The sequence below is a fragment of the Aquarana catesbeiana genome, linkage group LG10 (genome assembly GCF_042186555.1).
Source record: "Aquarana catesbeiana isolate 2022-GZ linkage group LG10, ASM4218655v1, whole genome shotgun sequence".
Lineage (NCBI taxonomy): Eukaryota > Metazoa > Chordata > Amphibia > Anura > Ranidae > Aquarana > Aquarana catesbeiana.
This window is the reverse complement of record NC_133333.1, coordinates 170,583,016-170,609,186: the sequence shown is the minus strand read 5'-3', so window position 1 is coordinate 170,609,186 and position 26,171 is coordinate 170,583,016. Positions and strand designations below refer to the sequence as shown.

Sequence of the window (26,171 nt, the reverse complement as noted above, 5' to 3'; positions counted from 1 at the left end):
TTTTGAGGGTGTTTCAACCCCCCTTCTGAATATAGCCCGATGCACAAAGCAGAGGTACTACCAGAAGAATCACATCAATTGCTTGAGCAATAGTCAGCCACTGTCGCTGCTATTAACGCACAGCCTGATGCAATAGTAAATGTGTTCAAAAAGAATGCTTGTGCCACCAACCTCTTACATGCCCCTCTACGCTCTTGTGTCTCTCCGCAGCTTGCAGCAATAACACTAGTGCTTTAAATAAAACTTTTTCCTGCGCTGGGCGTTGAAGGACGCCAACGTCACACTAAGCCCCGCCCCCCCTGTCGCCTATGGCCCCCCTCCTCTCTTTGGAAAAAAAAGTTTTCCCGCGCGAGCGCGGGCGTCTGATCCTATGGCATCTTACAGAGGGGAGAAAATGGCACGGAGAGCTTGGAAGCCGCCGAGTAGTGCGGCGTGCCTTTCGTTTTTTTGGGGTTTTTTTGTTTTGTTTTTTAGTGCTTCTTCCTCCTGAAGAGGGGTAGCAAATGGCACAGATGGGGGGCGTCTGGTGGGGAGGAAAACCCCCTTACTTAGGGAAAACCCCCTAACTTACTGGAAGTCTGCTGCTGGCTGGAGGAAATGGAAGCTGCTGCTCCGGACTCTCTAAGGAAGCGTGAGAAGCTATGTGCTCTATACAGCCCCCAGTGGTGACGCATAAGCATGATAACATTTACTAACTTAAAGGAAACATTCATAAGAAAATTCAAAAATTTCTTAGAAAAACTCCACTTACCTTTCCCGCCACAGGGTTTTCTGTGGTAAAAACCAACAGACCCAATCTTCACCCTTCACGGTGGGTTCCGTTAAACCTTCAGGAGCTGGGGATCCTTGAGGAAACCAACAATCATGGACCTGTAATAGCACCACCGCCACTAAAACTTTATGGCCTTACTACCAAAAGTACTGGATCCCGGGGTCCAGCTCTCTAAAAAGAGAAGCGTTTACAGGCAAGACCTCGTTTCTTCGGACATAAGGCCCGGGTACCATTCAATTCGGCCTGAAAGATGCTTTGAATTGATCCGGCTGCATGGCTATCCCCAGCAAGGATTGCTCCAGTGGAGCTAAGCACAGCACATCTTTACTCGTGACCAACACCTTAGACACTGGCGAAAAAACTGAGATACTCCCAGTAGTGGGAGGGGTTATATAGGGGGTTATATGCACTTTTTATCTTAGGACGTGCCAGTGTCCATCACCTGAAGGTGGGCTATAACCCACATAGTAACTACTATGGCTCTGTGTCCCGTGATGTACGATAAGAAAAGACTATAAGGAGGTGTTTAACATGAGGAATTAAGAGACAACAAATGACAGAGCAGTGTAAAATTAGCCAGCAGCAGGACAATTTTAATGAACAAGTTACACCAAAATTTACTAGAGACAAAATACACGAGTGTGGGTTCATGCACATGAAAGTTTTGTGTTCAGGAAATACGTCAGATATGCATGTGTGGGTACAGGCCATCGTAAAGAAGCAGTGTTGATTAGTAATGTATGGTCCTGTACAGCCATTCACTTGTATGACAGGCTGTATGTTGCACCTGCTGCTCCGCAAGCGTAGGAAAGTTCTGAGATCTTTACGCTAGACATATTTTATATGCCTATAAATCCATATGTATATAAATCCATGTACATGAACCCCTAAGATATCATATGAGGATAGAAGGTAAAATTAGCCAGCAGCAGGACAGTTATGTAGGAATATTAGGCCAAAATTTACTAGAGACAAGGGGATTGATTTACAAATACTGGAGAAATCTGGTGCAGCTCTGCATGGTAGACAATCAGCTTCTAACTGCAGCTTATTCAGTTAAGCGTTGACAAAAAAATGGAAGCTGATTGGTTTCTATGCAGAGCTGCACCAGAATTTGCACTCTTCAGTTTTAGTAAATCAACCCCAAAGAGTATAAGCGGGTGTGTTACTACAAGAATTAAGATACTGCACTTTCTACAGTAGTGTAAGCTTGACCATCAGCCATACACTTTTAATCTGGGATAATAGGTCTAACTGGTGTATGCCTAACCTTTTATTTTATCTATAGGTATATGGAGGGGGGGGGGGGAGTGAATATGAGTGATGTAATGTGAGGTGGTTTAGGTGTGCACTGTTCTTGCACTTGGCTTTTTTCCTTTCCACTAATGCAGTGGCATGCTGCAAACAAAAGACCGCTTAAAAAACAGATGGTTATAACAAGTGAATGGTCCACTTTAAGCACCACAAACTTAAAAAAGGCCCTTCCAACATACAAAAACTCTCAGAGAATAGAAAACCCCTAAATACCATCTTGGAACAAAATCCTTTTTTATAAGAGGCCTTGTAGCAAAATAAAAATGTTTGTTATGGATGGGAGAACAGCTAACAATGTCAGCTGACATCAAATCAACCACAAATTCCAATGCAAGACAACAAGGCAGAAAAAGTGTTGATTGCTCAAAGAGCTAGCAATCATAATTAAAGTACAGTTTCCTAAGTGACCCTATTCTCTTCCTATGCAAACTGTCAGTTTTCCCTACAACAGCTTCCAATTCACTGACACTATGGAGGATCGGTGCCCCCCCTTTTATAGTGAGGGGATGGCTTATCCAAAAGCCCCCTTATTGTGTGCCATGTGGTGCAGTATGGTTTAGAAAAAATTATTGCGGGTAAATCTGTGCAAAAATTCACCAGGACTGTGAATCACAAATGTGCAGGAATCTCATCTAACCCATATTAGCCACCTGTTCGACACCTGTTTCTTTGACAATCAAAAAATAATTTTCTCTTGCTTTGGAGACATTCCCTGTTACTTTTCTGCTGTCCCTGGGAAAGGAATCCCGATGGAACACAGACAGCAGAAAAAAAAATTAAAAATTAAGTTTAGGTGTACCTCTAGCTAAACATTTAAATAATAGAGTAGGGAAGAGTTAGAAACCACTGTATGTTTTCTTTTTAGCAAGGGAGCTTTCACGTAATTTACTGTTACAGATACATAACAGGAAATGAGTGAAAATGTTTCCAAAGTTAGGGGAAATCCCCCCCTGGCAGTTACCACCAAAACATGTGTCCCCATTGAAATATTTCCTTTTTACCTTCTGTTGCAGGGGCAATAGAATAATTTTCCATTACTTTTCATTCCAATGACAAATTCAGTCCATTAGGTTCATATAGCCAGAAATCTCTAATGAGAAGCCTGTAGATAAAGGAAAACGTAAAAACTATTTTTGCAGTGGGCAGACTACCCTTGCAATGGACTTCTCACCGCCTCCCCGGCAAGGTTGAAAACTTCCCGCAACTTTTTTTATTGACAGAACATGCCAAATTTACTGATGAGCACATTGTCTGAACTTCTATTAGAAACTAAAACAATCGATATTTAAACAGTATAAACACAATCTGTAAACACTGACTATACCCATAACAGGTAATTAGTTTACATTTAAAAAGTCAAGACAGCATGACAAATTATCAGCCACCCTGCTGGGATACAGTTGAAAAATAAGTTCTGTTATGCATGCCAAAGAGAGCAATGGACATGTCCAGATTAATAGTGGGAGTGGCCTAAAAAAGAAATGCTTCATGACCACCTACCTCTAAATGAACATAGCAGCTGCTTTGGTGAGTACATATTGTCATGGCCTTGAAGCTTAGCTTCATAGTGAGGCAATTTTATCTCACCCTGTCTCATTGCCTGTCAAACTTGCCTGTTGCGCTCAATGGGGCTGCTCAGCAGGCACGAGTCATATGCTTGACATGTGGTTGTGACACAGTATTTCAATGTAAAAATTCACATTCGGCTGGGAAAAAAACTGATTCAGGAGGCAGCAGTATCACCTCCTGCACAGTGGGAGGATCTTAAAGGGACAATAAATACCAGGAGTGTGTGTTGAGTACAGAGTGCAGAGTTCAGGTGTGCGCTACGTATAGAGTGCAGGATTCAAGTGTAAGCTGCATACAGAGTGCAGGGTTCAGGAGTGCGCTGCATACAGAGTGCAGGGTTCAGGGGTGTGCTACATACAGAGTGCAGGGTTCAGGGGTGCACTGCATACAGAATGCAGGGTTCAGAGGTGCGCTGCGTACAGAGTGCAGGGTTCAGGGGTGCGCTGCATACAGACTACAGGGTTCAGGGGTGCGCTACATACAGAGTGCAGGGTTCAGGGGTACGCTGCATACAGAATGCAGGTTTCAGGAGTGTGCTGCATACAGAGTGCAGGGTTCAGCTGTGCGTTGCATACAGAGTGCAGCGTTCAGGGGTGCGCTGCGTACAGAATGCAGGGTTCAGGGGTGCGCTGCGTACAGAATGCAGGGTTCAGAGGTGCGCTGCATACAGAGTGCAGGGTTCAGGGGTGTGCTGCATACAGAGTGCAGGATTGAGGGGTGCGCTGCATACAGACTGCAGAGTTCAGGGGTGCACTGCGTACAGAATGCAGGATTCAGGGGTGCGCTGGGTACAGAGTGCAGGGTTCAGGGGTGTGCACAGCACAGGGGTGCCCCCTTATCCCCCAAATTTCCCCTTCCCTCAGCACAGTGCTCTAGTTCCACCCCCAAATCCCCCTCCTCGACAGTACCGGATAGAGAACTGCGTCTGCAGAAGAGCAGGGTAGGTGACTGAGAAATAGAGTGTAGTGTAGCTTAGGGGCACGTGGGGCCGCGAGCACAGGCTCCAGGAGCTGTTGCCGCCAGACAAACACAGAGTTCCAACTACCTATCCATGCATTGATGCGGCCTTCTGTGCCTTCCCCTGCCGGCTCCAGCCTACTTCTATTTAAAAATAATCCCAACTGGCTCCAAACTCTAACTGGATAAGTGGCTGCTGGTGCTGCATCAAGCTGTCAATGGGTTTTTTCTTACACTTGCCGAGCCAATGCTAACCTGCCTGAAAAAAATTTACTGACATAAAATTACTGGCAGCTGTAAACCCTGCTCCCCAGGTTGTGCATGGGCCTTTGGTGTTCTCATTTACATTGAAGGCCTGCTGGTCCTTTATTGTATGCGGTGATGTCAGAATGAAACAGATGGAACAAAGGCTGAAGAATAACGGTTTCAGGGTACTGGTCACACAGAGAATAGAACCCTGTCAGAGTGAGGGGTAAGAAGAGTAAAACTACTTTATAATGCTCCCCTACACATAAACAAGAATTTAACCCATGCAGTGTTGGGTCTCTCTACAAGGGCTGTTTCTATATTTCCTCAGTGTTCAGATTTAACATTCAATATTTTTTTATTTTATTATTCAAGTAATAAGACAATGTCATAGAAAGTACATTCAAAGAACAATAAATCTTATAAGTGTGAGATTAGGCATAAGCATCTGAGTGTCCTTCTATCAGGATATGCAGAAATACAACACCTCAAAACATTAAACTGAGAAATATAGTATATTTGGTGGAAGTATTGGTGAGGTTGACAAGATGAACTAACATAGAAGGATAATAGTCGTTAGTAGCCAGGTCATGAGATATGTTTCTGATTCTTTAGGGCCTAACTACGTAGAATCCCAACTAGCCACTTAGACTTGTACTACTGGAAATGGTTATAGTACAGGGAAAAGGTATAGCGCAAGAACCGAAGGAGGGGGATAGGGGAGGGGAAGGGAGAAGAGAAAAGAAAAAAAAGGGGGGGGGTTCCCTTGTGCTTTTTTCCGTAAATCTCAACAACATGGAATCATCAGTGTTCAGCTTTAAACTATATAGTTGGCATGATTATACAGTAAAAGAATCACTCCTTTCAACAATGTAAAGTAGATGATGCATTGACTATGCATATCCTGCCAAATGGCCAATAGTGCACCAGAATGTCCTGATATAAAACCAGCTGTAAGAAAGCAGCCTTTCTCAAACTTTTTACCACAGAGGAACTAAACGTTACGTCTACAGCTCACGGTGTGTTAGTGAGATTAGAAACCACTTAGTATATTTAACACAGAGGATGGATCATATTTTAACTCTGTGCTGCACTATACAACGAAACGATTTTCTGTAATATCGTTAAATGAAAAAAAAATGCTAAAACTAGAAAAGAAACACATGCAGTGAAAATTGTAGTGTCCTTTTATTGGTGGTCAGTGGAGACATTCACCCGCACAGTGGAGTTACTGAGAGAGAAAATAACCAGCTTACATTGGTGGTCCATGGGGGAAGCCCTCCCTTACATGGATGGTCAGTAGGAGAAGGTCCTCCTATCATTGGTGGTCAGTGAGAGGGGTGCCCCCTTTGTTGGGGTTCACTGGGAGAATAAACCCTTACAATGGTAGTCAGTAGGAGAAGGATTCACAAACACTGGGTGGTTGGTGAGTGGGGTGCCCCTTGTATTGGTTTCCACTGGGAGAATGGCCAATTTACATTGTTGGTCAGTGGGAAGAATACCCCTCTAAGACGAATAAAAAGATTAATTGGTGACAGTGGGTACATAGCTGAAAAATTGGGGGGAAAGGCTCTGCTGGTCCCCTAACACTTGCTCTTGCCAAAGTGTGTTGGATTTATGAAAATGTTCAAGGAACCCCTAGCAACCTCTAGAAGAACCCCAGAGCTCCATGTAACACTGGTTAAGAAAAGCTGATCGAAGGCAAAATAAGTCATCTGATACAGTATTCTAATGCTGTGGACAGTGGACACCTGTCCACATGCACAGAAGAAGCTATGAAGATCACACCCACTAGGCAAAAGAAATAGAAAACAAGGTTCAGACATGCTGTTTAAGAGGAGAGAGACTGACCTTAGCTTATGGGGGTAACTGGCAATTACCCATGGTTGTGGCCATTTTTATTTACAGATTTTTTTTTTTTTACAGAGCAACAAAAGGAACAGCTGAGCCAAAATAGATTTTACTGCAATGCAATCCTTCTGTAACGATCTTTTTATACAATGGCACTGCTTTGATTCAGGCTTTATTTAATTTATATTCCTTTTTTCCTACTTTGGTTTTTAATGGTCACTACACAAAACCAGAAAAGAGGGATTTAAAAATTAAACCAAAACATCACTAATGGAAGCCAATGGAAAATGTCCCAAGACACAAACAGAACCTAATATACTGTATGTTCCCAACGGCCAAAATCGCTATTGCGACCACACGGAAAAGCCCTGTTAGATAGATAGATATAGCTTTAATGAAACGTAAACTTACGTGGATCATGTTAAATGAAAAAAAATAGTGAGTGCCTGAGTGCCTTGCGAGATAAACAATCCCTCTTCGAAAACATATGGTCCCCCAGGCTTGCTTATTTATAACTGACTCCATGGATGGTTGGCGGCAGATCCCCGGACAGGTCAACCTTCTCTCTTTCTCCTTTGTCACCTTTCCTCTCCTTCCTTGCTTTCCTCGCCAGTCCTGTCACTGTGTCTTCTTAGAAACCTTTCCCCTTTCTTGCCTAAGTTACTTATGCTCTTAGCTGTGGGGAGTAGTGTCCCCCATATACAACCGTAATGGTGTTTGACAATGGGAAGAGCTTTAGTAATTATATAACAGGAGTTAAATGTTCTATCATTTTGTAGACCAATATGCAGCAGTTACTTATTATTGATGTCTATATCTCATGGTCCTTATGTTTTCCATAGTTTGATCCGCTAAGCCAGTGGTTCTCGAGTCCTGTCCTCAGGACCCACTATCAGGCCAGATTTTAAGTATTACCTTGGGGAGATGCAGACTAGAATACTGCAATCACAGAGCAGCAAATTATATCACCTGTGATGTATTTCAGTTATCTTGCAAACCTGGCCTGTTGGTGGGTCCGAGTTGAGAACCACTGCGCTAAGCAATTTTCTTGATGGCTGTCTTCCAGTTATTAAGATGTTATTGACTTTCCATATGCAGCTCTTCATTAGACGTTTGTTCTTCACTTTTGAATGTGATTATTTGGGATCCTATAGAGCAGGGGTGAGCAAACTTAGAGGTCGAGATCTACCTGAACAATATGGGAAAAGTCAAAGATCACCGGGCACAGTGTTGCACACTGCCCCAATTCAAGTAAATGGGGCCACTCTGCAAGTGCCCCACAACTGCATGCATCTGCGGGGTCCAAGGGGTTAAATTGCAAAAAGGGGGGTCCTAGTTACTTTAGTACCTCATACCAGGGTGACACTGTAGGTACTCTCAAAAAGATGTGCCAACGTCCCTATAATTTGTATATAGAAATTGGAAACTAATGGAAATGGGACTTTGGGGGACACATAGGTATTTAAACTATGAAAAAGTGAAAATGGTTTTTAAATTTTATTAACTTGAAATTACAAAAATAGACATATTTGTTTAAAAACAATACAAAATACGTATAGCAACCATGTTACATATATATCAAGTGGACCCTCCCCTGCATATATTGTCTGAAACCCTGCTAGTAATACATACAGTCCAACATTCTATTTAGAAAAAGGAAAGGAAACTTCCCCGATCGGTAACAATTATGAATGTGGAGACGGCGTTGGTTGAATTGCAGGTAAGGTGATCCACTTATAAATGCTCTCTATATGCTCAACATGTTTCGCGTTATGAAACGCTTCTTCAGGAGCTAGAGGTAGTTCTGCTAACTGTATATAGAAGAGAATGTGACAGTAAGAACATATACATTGTATATCAAAAAATCAAAACAAGGTATACATTGAAAAAATAAGCATAGTAGTAAGACCTCAACCCCCTGTAATGATCCATGGAAAAAACCCCATAAAGGAACATGGTCTCCCAGGTGCTAATGGTACAACCCGGTGACTGGGGAGGCCATTCAAATAACACATATAGTGCCTGTATAGATATATATAAAGGATTATTTATATACATAATGAATTTACGGGATATGTAAATATCAGTAGGGGTTATCACCTCTATATAGGATATCTGAAAATAACCAGTCTCCTAGCATATTGTGATAATTATCAAAACTCTAGCTGGTGGAGAATATGTGTAAAAGAGAGCAAAAAATAAATAAATTTGGTAAAAAATATATGAAAAAATCTGTAATTATCGAATAGAATAGATAAACACTACCTCATAATTTCCCCACCAAAATCACCGTTGCCAAGTTGCTACAGGTCAATATCTGGGTCAATATAAAGTATATTGGGGGAGGGGGCAGGGTCAAGAAGTGACTGGTAGTGATTTAAACATGTAAAGTTAAATAAACAAATAAAAAGCTAATATCAATTTGAATATATAGCTTACCACCTATAGTTGAAAATACGATTGCAGCTGCAGCGATGTTGGTAGTCAAGCAAGCAGTCGGTTAATTGCAGAACAAGAGCTGGTAATATATATGGGACGTATCAGAAGCACCAGAAAGGTCCCGGTCTCAAAAAGTAGAAACCCATAGACGGCCTTACAGGTAGGTAATGGCTAACGCAGACCATAGAATTACGGTGCTTCTGATACGTCCCATATATATTACCAGCTCTTGCTCTGCAATTAACCGACTGCTTGCTTGACTACCAACATCGCTGCAGCTGCAATCGTATTTTCAACTATAGGTGGTAAGCTATATATTCAAATTGATATTACCTTTTTATTTGTTTATTTAACTTTACATGTTTAAATCACTACCAGTCACTTCTCGACCCTGCCCCCTCCCCCAATATACTTTATATTGACCCAGATATTGACCTGTAGCAACTTGGCAACGGTGATTTTGGTGGGGAAATTATGAGGTAGTGTTTATCTATTCTATTCCATAATTACTGATTTTTTCATATATTTTTTACCAAATTTATTTATTTTTGCTCTCTTTTACACATATTCTCCACCAGCTAGAGTTTTGATAATTATCGCAATATGCTAGGAGACTGGTTATTTTCAGATTTCCTATATAGAGGTGATAACCCCTACTGATATTTACATATCTCGTAAATTCATTATCTATATAAATAATCCTTTATATATATCTATACAGGCACTATATGTGTTACTTGAATGGCCTCCCCAGTCACCGGGTTGTATCATTAGCACCTGGGAGACCATGTTCCTTTATGGGGTTTTTTCCATGGATGATTACAGGGGGTTGAGATCTTACTACTATGCTTATTTTATCAATGTATACCTTGTTTTGATTTTTTGATATACAATGTATATGTTCTTACTGTCACATTCTCTTCTATATACAGTTAGCAGAACTACCTCTAGCTCCTGAAGAAGCGTTTCATAACGCGAAACATGTTGAGCATATAGAGAGCATTTATAAGTGGATCACCTTACCTGCAATTCAACCCAACGCCGTCTCCACATTCATAATTGTTACCTATCGAGGAAGTTTCCTTTCCTTTTTCTAAATAGAATGTTGGACTGTATGTATTACTAGCAGGGTTTCAGACAATATATGCAGGGGAGGGTCCACTTGATATATATGTAACATGGTTGCTATACATATTTTGTATTGTTTTTAAACAAATATGTCTATTTTTGTAATTTCAAGTTAATAAAATGTAAAAAACATTTTCACTTTTTCATAGTTTAAATACCTATGTGCCCCCAAAGTCCCATTTCCATTAGTTTCCAATTTCTATATTCAAGGGGTTAAAGCAGGTGGTGAGAAAGCAGCACAATGCTACCTTCTTTAACCCCTTGTTTGCTGGGCACAAGGTTGCAGGGCACTTGCAGAGGGGCCTCATTCACTTAAATGGGTCATGCTTGGTAGGCGCTAAACCCACCATCCATGACAGGGCATATAACTTCTGCTGCGGCTGCGTCTTGTGTACACCCCTGGCCACTGCAGCTAAAAGAATGGGGCGGAAATGATAAAAACACATCTGAAACTATGGGGCTTTACCACCCTCCAAATTGCAAATGTAAATGAACCCGTACTGTTATGAGCCCCCTTTCACACTGATATGCCACGGTTTAACTGCACCGTGGGTCTACAACTTTTCTGGGCTAGCTGTGCTTTGCCATAGACTTCTATTGTATCCCACATGTGTGGTGCACCACCCTGTGCCGGTGAAACAGAGGGAAGCAAAGTGAAGGTAACAGACCCGCTTAAACCAGCAGCTCCACTGAGAGTTAGTGCTACATGTGGGGGCGTCGTCCGGGATTTATTGACCGACAATTATTGCAACCCAGTGGAGTGTTTTACCGGGAGTTTACACAGAGAGAGCTGGACTTTGAAATAAAAAATCTTTTCAGGAAGAGGAAAGGTTAAACTGCAGGACTTTGCTTTTGGGTGCGTAGACGCTGGGCGCCAGAAGAGGCCCGGGAGCTACATGACTGAAAGAACAAGTGGGAGGAGTTACCCTACTTGCTACCGCGTGGGACGCGTGTGGTGTGCTTGGCACCAGAGGAGAAGAGAAGCCTCGTGATCATGCTGAAAAGATCAAAGTGTGGCCATGTCTTTTCCGGCGTTGCAATCGGTTGTGGGACCCAGAGTGTTCCCTGCAAGCACCGTGATGAATATTGTGCAATCTGGAACTCTGCTCACGGATACTGGAGTTCGAATGCAACCGCAGGGGAAGTTTGTCCTGTATACCTCGGGAGATGTTGAGGGACTGGCCATGACCTGCCATCGATGTGGAGGATTGGCCGTACATCTTCGTCCATTCGGCCGATGTCCGCAGTGTGGAGAGTATTTGTTTGTAGTGGAGCCACCTACTATGCCACCCCGTGTCTACCAAAGAGAAAATATACAAAATAATTCTGCGCTGCCCAGAGAATATATAAGCAGCTAACACAGCCAATTGGTTAAAGGCATATAACAATAAAACAAAAATATGTGTAGCGCTAAAAATTGAAAAGTTCAAATTTGGGGACAATGAAGTCCAAATGTTAGTGAAAAAACATTTTAAAGGAAAAGAAAAAAATTGGACAAAATCCTCATATCTATATGACTCATGGAAAATAAGAGTCCATACAAATGTAGTGACTTCGTGTAGAAAACAGTTAAAATTGTCAATACTTAAATTGAACACACAATTATTTAATATTTTAACACGATATTGACCTTGTCACTTTGGCCCCATTCTTTTGTGTGTTTGGGGCCACCGCACGATATACACGGCACGGAGTACGTCACTTCTTATGCACGTAACGCGCATCCTGGGGTGGTTACTTTGGTGTACGATGGTGACCGCCCTCTGGATGAAGTGTCATCTCCGTTACTTTTAGTTTGGAGGTGCGCATGCGCAAGGTGCGCGCGCACTTCATATTCATCTGAGAATGGCGCATCTACGGCTTTTGATAGCCGCTATAATGTTTAATTAAATGACGCTTTTAACTGTTCAGATGGTAATATCACATATTAGGTTCTATGCATAGGTTGATATGGATTCATATGTGTATGTTTGGGTCATCCCTTCTGAGCACAACATTAACCCCTATGGTTTCACTTCCGGCGGGTAACTGGCCTCAGGATGAGGCTTGGAACGCACGCCGGGCGGCCATTTTGGCCTGAATACCGGAAGTGTCATTTGTACACAATGTGGAGTTGCCCCTCATCAACAGGATTACTCCCTCTATATATATCTTGCTGGCTGCAGTTGGGGGACCCCCCAGACGATGTCTAAGAGGACGAAACGCGTCGGGTAGGACCCCACTGCCGCCATACTTTTATAAGCGCTGATTTTACAAAGACTTACATGTTAGTGTACTTTTTATTTTCAATAAATTTTGACATTTGTTTTATGGAATTTCGCTTATGTGGCCTTTTCCCTTCTTACTCCATATCACCACCATCTACTCCTTACCCTGAGTGACATACGAGTCCACGGATTATTCTTGGATGTCCATTTCCACCATCCGTTTGGAACATCTACCATTACCCACCACCTAAGCCTGGTTTGACCCACTTGGGCGTATGCCCCCTGGGTCCATAATATCTGGTAAGCCTTCCCATTTTTGGTGGTGGTGGGCCTCTTCTATCTTCACTTTGGATGTCACAATTTGAACTGTTTTCTACACGAAGTCACTACATTTGTATGGACTATTATTTTCCATGAGTCATATAGATATGAGGATTTGTCCAATTTTTTTCTTTTCCTTTAAAATGTTTTTTCACTAACATTTGGACTTCATTGTCAGCAAATTTGAACTTTTCAATTGTTAGCACTACACATATTTTTGTTTTATTGTTTTACACCCCGTGCCTACCGGATGGATTGGGTGACAAGTATCGCTACAGTGGAAGCTGCTATCGCTACAGAGAGAGAGCGACGGGCCGCCACTTCGCCTGTTGCTATCGACAATGTTTCAGAAAGAGACACTGCTGCTGCCGTCTCATCAGGAGACATTACTTTGATTCCTGAGTCCACTACACCTGTTCCTGTGGTGCCTACTCAGAAGAAGGTGGGCTATGTAAAGGCTTCTCGCGGCCGTGGTCGAGGCCTACCCCAGAGGTTACCTGAGCCGGAGCTATCAGAATCTATGCCTGGGAAGGGTAAGCCATTGTTGGGGACTGTAAATAAGTATTTGCCAGCAGAAGAATTGAGAGACTCGGAAATAGAATCCATGTCGAATCTTTCCGGGGATGATGACTTATTCGAAACCATGTCGCAAAAGCTTTTGTGGTCACAAGGCGAGGATGTTGCCTCCACAATGACCCTTCCTGAATGGACTGCCATGAGTTCTGGGAAGCCCTGTGTGGAGACGCACAGTGCTGTTGCGGGGACTTTGTCAAAAGTTATTGATTTGCTACAGACACCGGCTGGGTCTATGGTGAAAAAGTCATTAAACTTCTGTGTACCGCCTGGCATGGGAAAAGACAGATCTTTGCCAAAACTTGCTCGCTTGCAAAGGATGTTAAACAAGTGTGTGGCCGCAGAGTATGGATTAGAATTCCCCTATGTGTCCCAGGATGTCATGCGGGAGATTGAAGCTAATCGGGAACTTTGGTACAATGAAGCTATTTGGGACTACTTGTCTGTGCCTAAGCCCTTTAGAAAGGCTGGATGTTCTGTCCAGATGGATGAAGGCTTTAACAGATGCTATGTTCATTGGAACTATGGTCGGCATATCTATGCTGATAAAGTGGTGATCTGCAGACCGGGAAAGGACAATGCTGTATATTTTATTACCACTGTAGATAAAGAAGGAAAATATGTGACTCTACCAGATCCTCGGTTTTACTGGTAATTATGGACACTATTACTTTGAAGTTAGCTAGTTAGATAGCGACAGGGCAAAGAGATCTGCGTGGTCAAGATCTACAGATCCTGTTCTGTGTTTAAATCCAAGGACTTCTGTTTGCTAGCCGGATTTCTTTTATAAGAAAAGTTCTTGTGCAGGGATAGACTCCAAAAGTAAATATTCTTTCTAATACAAATCATAGGAAGAGGGTCTCATTCTAAATGAGGCTTTGCTCCTGGTGTTGTGTAGTGTGTATATATGTGTGTTTAAATATGTTTCTTTTTCAGGGATCATCGGATCATATGTATAGCTGGGAGGCTTTTCAGCTAGTTAGTTAGTGAGGTTGTAAGAAAAAAAAATTATATTGTGGTTTTGTTCGCGGTTGTAAACATAATGTTTTATAGATATAAGTCTCATAATGTCTTTAAACTGTCCTTTTCTCTTTCTTTGCTTTTCTAAAGTTATGAGAAACTCAAATGCTGCTCTCAGGCTTGAGAGTTACTGTTACTGCGTTCAGGACAGACGTTGGGGACAACGTCTATTGTAGTGGGGGGAGTATGTAGAGCTGGTAGATTTACAATCTACCGCAGATTAGGTCAATTTAGTAAATTGTGTGTTAGGAAGGTTAAAAGTTTGCCTCTGTTCCAGCTTGGCTGACGTTGTGTGTGCTTCCGTGCTGACCGGTGGGTGTCGCTGTTACCATTAGTCAGTGTTGGAAGGGCAACGTGTCGAAGTGTATAGATGCTCCTCTGTCTCGGAGACAAGCTTGGTGGAGGTGGTCCTCCGAGTTGCATTCTAGGAAGGGGGTATTTATGGGACAGACGCCATGTTCTAGGGTTCGGTTTTGCAGCCACCAGCTGGCCCTCCTGGCCGACAGGTATGCGTTAAGGAGCTACCTCGTGGTCCTCCGATCGGGAGGCCCACAATGCTACGGCGCAGGGGTGGGTCCAGGGGCTTGTCTGGGGCCTACCACCGCCGGCCGAGGAATGGTCCTGAGCTGTCGGTCCTGTGTGACGAAGCTGGACAGCCGAGGAGATCCCAGGGGAGGACCTGTCTTGGAGAGATCACGCAGCGTGCTGGTCTATAGAGGGGCCTGGTGACTCGGTTGCAGGACGTATCTGAAAGAAATAATTATACAGCATTGTGTCGCCGGTTTGGCTTAAAGGTTCAGGCACTGTGACTGACTGTTCACTGCAGAAGATTTGATACATCCTGTGGCAGAGGATTGTGCAGATTTACCCCCCCAATTAAGTCTGTGGCAGAGACTTTAGATTCGTGCTGCGTACTGGCTGCTAGACCGGTGAGAGAGGCCTATCCAGACGAGCAAAGAATGCGCCCCATGAGGGGAACGCATTCCGTATAATTATCTGAATTCTACCGGGACATTTGTCGCTAAGATCTTGTAAGAAGATATTTGAGTTTCTCCTGAGAGTTTCCTTTTCCGTCTCTTTCCTGCTACTTCCTAAAGTTTGACTTTTCAATAAAGCATTGAAAACGTACTCCAGTGTTGGTGCGTGTGTCGTCCAGCAGTAAACTCAACAGAACCCCTAGACCCGGTGCCGGTGAAACAGAGGGAAGCAAAGTGAAGGTAACAGACCCGCTTAAACCAGCAGCTCCACCGAGAGTTAGTGCTACACTTTTAAAACTAGAGAAAAGATACAATAGATTAAAAAGCTTAAAGCGGTGTTCCGCCCAAAAAAAAGAAAAATTAAAAGCCAGCAGCTATACATACTGCAGCTGCTGGCATTTAACAATAGGACACGTACCTGTCCTGGAGTCCAGCTATGTCGGCACGCAGCAGATGTTTCCATCAGCTGTCGGGTGCTGCCGCCGCCATTGCGGGTAAAGGTACCCGGCAGTGTAGCCATAAGGCTTCACACCGGGAACCCTATTGCACATGCGAAAGGCCCCGTTCCTCTATCCTACTGGCCTGGCGACAGAGAGAGGAGGAGGGAGCCCAGCGGTGATGTCACGGGCCGCAGCCCGGACTCCCAGAAGTGGGGACAGGATACCTGTCCCCCTTCCCCTCGAAAGGTGCCAATTGTGACACCGGAGGGGGAGAGAAGGCAAATGAGCAGAAGTTCCACTTTTGGGTGGAACTCCGCTTTAAGATCATCTAAAGAGACTGGAAAAAAAGAGACAGGCCTCTGTGTTGTCATAGTTCTCTTCCTGTTATAAGGAAGAAAAAAAATTGTTGGAATAAAAGAAATTTAAAAGATAAGAATGTCTGTATTTATTATTAAAAGTCATAGAGAAGTACAAACACAAGCCCCTGGGCTCACGTGCAATGAAATAAGACTTGGCCTCCTACGCTGGTGAACCGCCTCTCTTTTCATCTACATTTTACAACATACGCTAAAAAAATGACAGCTGGAATCTGATTGTTTGCTGTGGCAACACAGGCGCACTTTATACATGATGCTCCATTTTTTAAAAATCAAATTGACTTTTTAAACTGAAATTAACCAATGTAATCAGCATTTTCTTAATTTCCAGTTTTCATTATATTGATCTGAACTTGGATAACACGTTTAGAGCAGAGACACAGAACTAGCTTCTGGCTAAAAAGTGAGACATGGATCTTATCAGTGATGACAGCAGCTGCTTCTCCACCCTCCTCACTGGTCTCCATGTGATTGACACATCTTACTGTAAGTTGTTGCTCAGTGGTAAAAAAAAAATCACAACTCAATGGGAAGTCAAGCTGGTAAAGACTAATTCTGATCCGGTCTGGACGGGGACCAGTCAATCAATCAAGGTCAGTTTTAGAGCCCATTTAGACTTCTGTGCTGTAGTAACATACATAAACACATGTAAAAAACGTTACTGTATTGCAGTGCCATTCATTTTGAATGGCACCCCAACACACTGAGGTAACACACCTACATAGTAGCATGCTGCAATGCGGGGGCATTTTACCCCCCGCTATCGGCTGAGAAAGGGTTAAAACCAGCCGAGAAAGGGTCACAATCACCCGCAAGGCGCTGCAGCAGCAGCGCTTTGCTGGCCGTATAGCCGCGCTGCCCATTGCTTTAAATGGGCAGGAGCGGTGTATACACACTGCTCCTTCACCGCTCCAAAGATGCTGCTAGCAGAACTTTTTTTAGCGTCTTGCCAACGCACCACTCCAGTGTGAAAGCCCTCGGGCTTTCACATTGGAGAGACAGAAGCATCTCTTTCAGGGTGCTTTGCAGGTGATATTTTTAGCGCTGTAGTGCCTGCAAAGCGTCCCAGTGTGAAAGGGGACTAAATCAAAGTACATGCACAGTATCTTCCCAAAGTTCCTCTATCTACTGTAGACAAAGGCAAAGTCTCAGCTACAAGTAACATATATATTTTCATAAGAACAGGGAGGAGATGTTGCTTTTGAACGTTTCTGCAGTGCCTTTTGTGGTGCTTGCCACGTTTTTGGACACGCGTTTTTACAGCGATTTTGCCGTGATTTTCGTTTTCGATTTTCGTTTCGATGAGCCATCAGCGGGCTTCCCTGCTTATAGCTGAATATAAAAAAAGAATTGCCGGCTAAAAAAAATTGTGAAAAAAACTGCGTAGGGACTCCCCCCCAGGTCCTTCGGGTCTAGTATGGATTTGGAGGGGACCCCCCACGCCAAAATGTAAAAAAAAAAAGTCGTTCCCCCCCCCCCAAAATCTATACCAGAACCTTATCCGAGCTTGCAGCCCGGCAGGTCGGGAAAGGGAGGGGACGAGCGAGCGCCCCCCCCCAAACCGTACCAGGCCACATGCCCTCAACATGAGGGGGTGGGGGTGCTTTGTGGCAGGGGGGGCTCTGCCCCTCCACCCCAAAGCACCTTGTCCCCATGTTGATGAGGACAAGGGCCTTTTCCCAACAACCCTAGCCGGTGGTTGTCTGGTCTGCGGGCGGGGGGCTTATCGGAATCTGAAAGCCCCCTTTAACAAGGGGGCCCACAGATCTCGGCCTCCTCCCCTATTTGAATGAGTATGGGGTACATTGTACCCCTACCCATTCACCACAAAAAGTAGTGTAGTGTGAAAAAATACAGTAGACAGTATTTTAATAAAGTCTTTAAAGTATTAAGTCTTTTATTGAAAATATCCTCTTCTTCCCCGCTTCCTGCTCCAGTCTTCCTGCATCTTCTCCCGCATCTTCCTCCTCTGGGCTCTACACCTTCTCCCTCCCTTCTTCTTTCTCCTGTCTTCTTTGTCCGGTGTGCTTCTTCCTCTGCTGCTGCTCCCGCCAACGACCCTCCACCGATGCTGCGTACCGCTGATCTGTCCGCGCCGATGTCGAGCATGTCTTAGATAACAATGGGGGCATGGTCATCGGATGACATCATCCAGGGGGCCCTGCCCCATTGTGACGTCACCGCCAGGGACATGATGGGTCCGTGATGTCACAAGGAGGCAGGGCCTCCAGATGATGTCATCTGATGGCCACGCCCCAATTGTTATCTAAGACATGCTTGACATTGGCACAGACAGATCAGCGGGACATAGCTTCAGAGGAGGGTCGTCGGCGAGAGCGGTGGTAGAGGAAGAAGCACAACGGACAAAGAAGAAAGGAGAAAGAAGAAGAGTGGAAGAAGAAGTGGGAGAAGGAGAAGACCGGAGGAGGAAGATGCGGGAGAAGATGCAGGAAGACCGGAGGAAGAAGCGACGAAGAAGAAGATATTTTTAATCAAAGACTTGTCAAAAACTGTCTACTGTATTTTTTCTACACTACTTTTTTTGGTGAATGGGTAGGGGTACAATGTACCCCATACCCATTCACATGGGGGGGAGGCCGGGATCTGGGGTCCCCTTGTTAAAGGGGGCTTCCAGATTCTGATAAGCCCCTGCCCGCAGACCCGACAACCACCAGCTCAACATGGGGGCAAGGTGCTTTGGGGTGGGCGGCGCAGAGCCCCCCTGACCCAAAGCACCCCCACCCCCCATGTTGAGGGCATGTGGCCTAGTTGGGTTCAGGAGGGGGGGTTGATTGCTTGTCCCCTCTTTTTCCTGACCTGCTGGGCTGCATGCTCGGAAAAGGGTCTGGTATGGATTTTGGGGGGGGCCCACGCCCAGACCCGAAAGGCCTGGTATTGACCTGGGGGAGGGGACCCCATGCCACTTTTTTTTTCACAATTTTTTTTTTTTTGCTGGCAATTCTTTGTTTACATTCAGCTGTCAGCGGGAAAGCCCGCTGACAGATGATGACTCATCGGTTGTTAAGGCTTCCCGGCCTCCTTCTTAGCAACCAGTTATATACAGTGGATGCACAGCTAAAAAAAAAAAACACACAAATCGCAAAACACAAATTGCGGCGGATCGGGAAAATGTCTCACTGCTTGCGATAAGCGCTCCGCAGTGCCAACTTTCTGGCGGGCTCTGCACGTGCGGTTGCGGACACGCCAGACACATCCTTATTCTCAAGTGGGATACACCTCAGGTAGATTCCCACATTTTGGTTCCCACCTCCACCTGATCCATGTGTATTGATGTTTGTTATCTGCTGTACTTTTAGCCTGGATCTCCTCGATGTTCTAATGAAAATGTATATGTATTTGATGCTTGTAACTGAGAGTATGTGTTTGTCTAGATGCCAAAAACAGGCCAGGTTTTAAGTATTACCTGGGGAGATGTAGACTAGAATACTGCAATTACTGAGCAGCAAATAATATCACCTGTCATGTATTTCAGTTATCTTCCAAACCTGGCCTGTTGGTGGGTCCTGAGGACAGGAGTTGAGAACCACTGAGAAAGAGGAACTGTGGGAAGATCCTGTGCATGTACTTTGAGTTACTGTTCTGTCTTTATATAAAATATAAAGGACAAACATAAAGGACACACATTATTGCAGTTCAGTAACCATTAATAAATCATTAAAGTGGTTGTAAACCCTTCCATATACCCAGTGAAGTGAGTGGCCTCAGGTGATACACAGAGATTAAACAAATCCTCCTACGTAAGTTTTACCTGTTTATCTGCAGTCTTCTCTTTTCTACATCCTTCAAAGTGCAGAATTTGTATATCTCAGCCATTGGCTGAGAGTGCCGACCGGGAATCGGTCGGCAGACCTTTCCTGGTCATGAGTCTTCGACAGAAGCCGGCCGGCTTCTGTTGGACCGGCTGTCATACACATGGGGCGAATGCAGGACAGTTTCTCTTGAACCGTTCCATGCTTCCCGACATACGGCCCATGTGTACTAGGCTTTAGTGCTCTTAACTGAGTGAACACTATAGAGGGATATACTTTGCTCATATTTCATATCTGAGGTTTACAATCACTTTAAATCAATTTTATGAATATAATCAGGTACCTGAATCTGACCTGGTATTTGCCTCCTGCAGTCCTTGTACAGCAGGACTGGTGTGTTAGAGGATGAAGAAGTGTAACACTTCCAGATATTTATTACCTCTCACAGAGATCACGGTACTTACACTGACAACACTTTCATCTGCTTTACTCTACAAAAGGATGGTGCCACCTTTGTTCAGGCATTATTCAGTGTTACCATCTGCTTCCTACTATGTCTAGCTCAGACATGTAAATCTTAGTGCCTATGCAGTTCTTGGCTGTGTTCATAAGTGTCTGACACGGATTAGCCCCTGCAGCTCTAAGTAACAATGTTGCAGTTTGATCACTGGGTAAGAGGAAACAAGGGAAATGCGTCCTACTCCCTGCAGCAGATTGATGACATCATGTCAGCCTAGGAAAAGTCACTTGACTGTAGCTAAAGGATGGCTTTTCACTGATGAAATGTACAGCTTTGAAGAAAAATTATACAGTTGCTGTATATTGTGACATTTCAGAAATGTATTCATACAGACTTGTAAAGTAATTGAAAGGCCTATTTTAAAGTAGCTCTGTGATCTCTTGTCAGGAGAGAGAAAGAAAGAGAATGATAGGGTTAGAGTGCTATGTTACACACATTTCTATCTGCCGCTCATCCCTCCTCAGGCCTGGTATCTCTCTCCTATGTACACATTCCACCACTTGAAGCTGGCAGGGCATCTTTCTGGTTCCAGAGCTATTTAAAACATCTCTGTCACAGGGACGTTCCTTAGTCCAATAACTGCACTGCATTCCTGCTCTCCCCACAACGTAAACAGCTCTGGCTTCTTGTAATGCATCCCTTTCATTCCACATGTTCACTCTCATTATCTCATCCTCTTTACGCTGAATTGCACACCTCTCCCTGTTCACAGCCCCACTAGCTCTTCCTGGACAGCCCTTCTATGTCTCACAGTGTCTCCCATTCATTCTGCCAGGCTGCACAGATCACAGTTCTAGAGTTTTCATGGAACGGGAGATATCATAAATAATACACTGCCCAATAAGTGACAATCAGACAGCTGTGCAGGTTATCTTGTAAATGCTATACCCATATAATGAAAAGAGAAGTTACACATTTTTCTATCAACAGTCCAAGACATAAACCTCAAGATGCTAACAAGCGATCTCCTCTAATCTCTTCCCTTGTTCTAGTTTTGCAGGCTTGTTTCAGCAATAAATTGGTGGCAACAGATGTGCCCAACTTCCTATACACCCACTGCCAAACTGGACAATCCCAGTGTCAGAAGCGATCCTTTTTGGCACCCTGTGTACACCCATGAACCACCAATTCCTTGCCAGGCATCAAACAACCAGGCGTTCCTGGTAGATATCCATCTTTACACAATATCATAGTCCAATGAACATATACTAACCATTGTTTTTTTATTTCATTTTATATTAGGCTCAACTCACGTGTTATTTGGATATCAATCCTCATCTGCTGTTATTGCTTAAAATAATGGTTATTATGGCAAATAACAATCATTATAGGTTGGTGAATTGATTCAGGTGTAGGACATAATTAGAAAGAAGAATGATCACAAATGGGCAAAAATGCACATTTGTCCAAATGTACCCAAACAACACTTATGCAGTTCTTTTGCTATCATCGTATCATTGCACAATAAAGTAGACATAAAATGAAAGTCACCCTTTTTAGCCATATTGGGCGATGCTTGCAAGTGCATGGGAGAATAGTTCATCAAAGAGTTAGAAATCTTGACCAAATAGCTTGTATTCCCATGGATAACTAGCTTTGTGTTCACAACTCCCTTGCCATTTTCCATTTACAAAAACCCGTAAGACTGACTCCGAAGCAGTATTCAGGTAGCTTGCCCCAAGGACAGCCAGATTGTGGATGCATTAATGATCACCCTAACAAGCCCATGGGCAACTTTGGAATCACCTGCATCATTTGTGCCCTTGAATGGGTACTGTAAAGAAGCTTTCTAATTTCAGTAAGGACCCCTATACCCCTTCTGATCAATGGAAGGGTGCTTCATTCAGGGTCTCCAACAATCAGTTGTATTTACTCTGAAGCTGCCACTGTTCACCTATGCCCATCTTATTCCATGGTAGCCTATGTGACATAGGTGCAGTCAACTTTAAGAAACCCTTTGAAAAGCAAAGAGTCTGTAAGGTCAACCAAAGCAAGATGACACTGCTCAGAGCAGTGAAACCTCAGGACTGCCTGGTAGCTGTAGTAAAACGACTATTCAGTATAGGTTCTAAGTAGAGTACCCCTGACAATCAATGAAAGGGCAAGTGTACAAGTCTTTACCACTTTCCAAGGACTGTCAGCTTATCTCCCTGATTTGGGTGCCATGCATGTAACACAAGGGAGCAATCACACATGCAGATATTTTCAGGTTTGACTGAGATAATTCAGGCATCTGAGAACCTTGAAAAGGGAGCAGTCTTCAATTAGCCTCAGAAATTTTACAGCGTGTTGGAAAATCTTAACAGGAGACAACAAGCCCTAGGGTCAGTTGTGAGTGCTTATTATTACCTAGGCATTGACCCCCTCCCTGTCTGCCTGGTCCAAGAGAGGAGACTGATTTAGGGCAGTGCATGGCTGCCAAAAAACAAGTACCAACAATCTTTTTTTTTTCACAGCTGTAAAACAAGTATGTCATACATATAACATTAATTATTAACCATGTCTGTACAGGTTCCTGCATTGAGTCAATGCCACCACATCCTCAGATGGGTTTATACAGAAAGCCAAAAAAGCAATGCCCACAATGCAATAAATGAAAGCACCCAGGCATTAGTACTATTATTGCTAGACTGTCTGACAGTTAAAATCTGACTGATCAATAGAAGTTATTACACTTTCATCCTTGCTATTTGTAGCTTATTAAACAAGGTCACAATGCATAAAAATGTCAAAATACGTGTAAAAAAAAGAAAATTCCTTCACTAGCAGATTCCCTCTACTATTTTTACTTTAAAAAAGTAGGTGGTTTCTATCTACTGTTACATTAAAATAATACAGAAATTGGATAATTGCATGCATCCCCATAATAATTATGAACATATTTTGGTCATATCAGAGACAGAGGACATGTACAGCAAGAAGCTTACAAATGCAGAGGAAAAAAATGCACAATTATTGTAACATATTTTTATGTTGCCCCCCTCATAAGCACCACCTTAGGCAAATGCCTACTTTACTAAATGCTGAAAAATCGCCAAAGGAACAATGGTCATTATAGAATAAGCACAAGCACAAGTTTGCAGCAGGATGAAAAGGGTGATGAAAGTGTCTGTGCTTCACACACGTACCTTTTCAGGATCATATAACTCCTCACTGTTGGACAGCGTAAGGTTTAAAGGATCAATGAACTGATGTGGGTCTTTTCCCTTTTTGCGCTCTTTTTTGGCTGCCAGGACCTGGAATATGGTAAGCTGTTGGCACAGTACAGTGGCTACCAGGAGCCATATCCAACACCTCATTATGTCCTGAAACATATAGATCCTTCAAAGGTTCACAATGCTGAACAGTAGGAAGCTCCAAGTGTTTCAAGAAGATGCTGAATGGGATAAAGCAAGTGGAAAGTGATCTACCACTATAGATAAGCCAAGACAAAAGAGGGTCAAGATAAAGCATACATCTACTTAATTCCACCAGGTCTTAAGACAGAGGAAGGATGAAAGCTAAGTTCTCCCATCAATTTCTTCAAAAGTCTTAAAAGTGTGCAATTAAAAGTCGCTGAACTATGAAGTCTGGAGCTTTTTTGAAGGATCAGGGTGACATCTCAGCCCACATCGACCAGCATAGAGACCCATCAGTGTAGACACTCCTCTTTGATAAAGATCAAGGTCTAGACCCAGGTGGACAATAAGACAATGTCATCTTGTTGACCGCTAGTCATCCTAATCTGTGATGATAACTGGTTGCCTCCACAACCTGTAGCTCAAGCCTCTTATTCAGCCTCCTTTCAGGATAAGGTTTCTAAAGACTTCACCATCCACATTTGGCAGTTTTTCCACGTGTCTGCTCAGCAACTAATGTAACGTACGTCCTTTTGCAGGTAACACACTGTCTTGTGCAGTGATTATTTTTAAAAGGCTCTGAGACAATACATTTCAGCTGCCGGTAAATTCAAATAATTAAAAAGGTAAAAAAAAAGGAAAGCAACAAATGTACAAAATAAGTCCAGTGAAATATATTAAAAAAGCCTTCTGGTTTCTTGGATAAATGCAGCTTTTGCAGTGATTGTTCAGGAAGATAGTGAAATATTTGTATACTCTCTGTCCCAGTCTCCTCTGTCTTCACTGTCTCTCTCCCCAACTGCAAATTGGCAGTTGTTCTTCAGGGCTGTTCATTTCACCAAATATATCCTTCATTCCTGTAGCTGCTACTTGAGGGAGAAGGAGGGGCCTCGCATGCTCTTCTGTCAATCCTAGTTTTTTAACAACCCTATTAAAACAGAGCTGATAAGCCCAGTTCAGCCTCTCTCCAGAGAGATGCTAATCACATTTTAATGACCCATAAAACCTTTTTTTTCCCTTTTTTTGTAACCTGAGGCAAAGAAACTGTTTATGAAAATGACAAGTGAAACGCGGAATAAGAAAAGAAGAATGTATAGTATTTAACCCTTATAGGCTAATGCTACCTTTTGGGGAAAAAGAAGATAGTGGAAGCAAGGGAATAAAATACCTAAAAAAAAATTAGAATGTACGGTAATAAAGGTATATTCCCTTATGTCTATGCAAGCTCTCGACGTGTCTGGTGTAAAATTTGCACATTTTGCTTGTTTGCATGGAAAAACTTTACACACAACTGGCTATAGCAGGGGTTGGCAACCTTTTATGTGCCCCAGGAGTTAGCACGCCATTTTTCTTGGATGCCACTTTTGTGATTGTAAACCTCAGACATGAAATATGAACAAAGCATAACCCTCTATAGTGAGTACTTGTCTCAATTCAGAGCACTAAATGCCATTTCTGTCTGCTGTCCCGTTCCTCTGCTATCAGCATGAATCACTACTAACAAATTTTACTGACAACAGGAGAAAAAAAAGGTGACGGGGAGGTTGCTCCAGCTGATTGACAGCCTTAGCTCCGTTCCTGTGTGCTGTGTGAAGGGGGGTGTGTCTCTTCCCTCCAGTCAGCTCTCTGCTCTTCTTACTGAACTCTGCAGACTTCAGCTCCCCACCCCCTTTCTTCCGACAGCTCAGACAAGCTTTATAAATTCTGCACTTTGAATGGATGTAAAGAAGAGAAGACTGCAGATAAACAGGTACAACTTATGTAGGAGGATTTGCTTCATCTCTGTGTATCACCTGAGGTCAGTTACTTCACTTGGTATATGTAAAGGTTTACAACCACGAGTGATTACAAGTGATTGTAAAGGCAGAAGGTTTTTTTAACTTAATGCATTCTATGCATTAACATAAAAAGCCTTCTGTGTGCAGCAGCCCCTCTTAGGCCCCCTAATACTTACCTCATCTCTATCCAGTGATGTTTCAGGAGAGATTCGGCTGCCCGAGACTCTCCTCCTTATTGGCTGAGACAGCATTAGCTCCCGCTGGTGTCAATCAAAGTCAGTGAGCCAATGAGGAGAGAGATGGGGTGTGGCCGGGCCATGGCCCTGTGTCTGAATAGACACACAGAGCTGCAGTTCGGTTCAGGTGCCCCCATAGCAAGCTGCTTGCTGTGGGGGCACTCGTCAGGAGGGAGGGTCCAGGACCACAGAAAAGGGACCCGAGAAGAGAAGGATCTGGACTGCTCTGTGCAAAATCACTGCACAGAGCGGGTAAATATAACATGTTTGCTATTTTTAGACAAAAAAAAATAGACTTTACGATTACTTGAAATTTATTTCTATTTTTTTTTTTAATC

At 43.4% G+C, this 26,171-nt stretch overlaps 1 protein-coding gene across 1 annotated transcript in view; it reads right to left on the bottom strand.

Annotated features, from left to right (window-relative positions):
• The window catches only part of C1QTNF12 (C1q and TNF related 12), a 203,430-nt gene extending 178,734 nt beyond the window's left edge, over window positions 1-24,696 (bottom strand). Inside the window, exon 1 of the mRNA XM_073602960.1 lies at window positions 23,610-24,696. Coding sequence (XP_073459061.1) covers window positions 23,610-23,795 — 186 coding nt within the window. The 5' untranslated portion in view covers window positions 23,796-24,696. The remainder of the gene's footprint in view (window positions 1-23,609) is intronic.
• Between the last annotated feature and the right edge of the window lie 1,475 nt (window positions 24,697-26,171).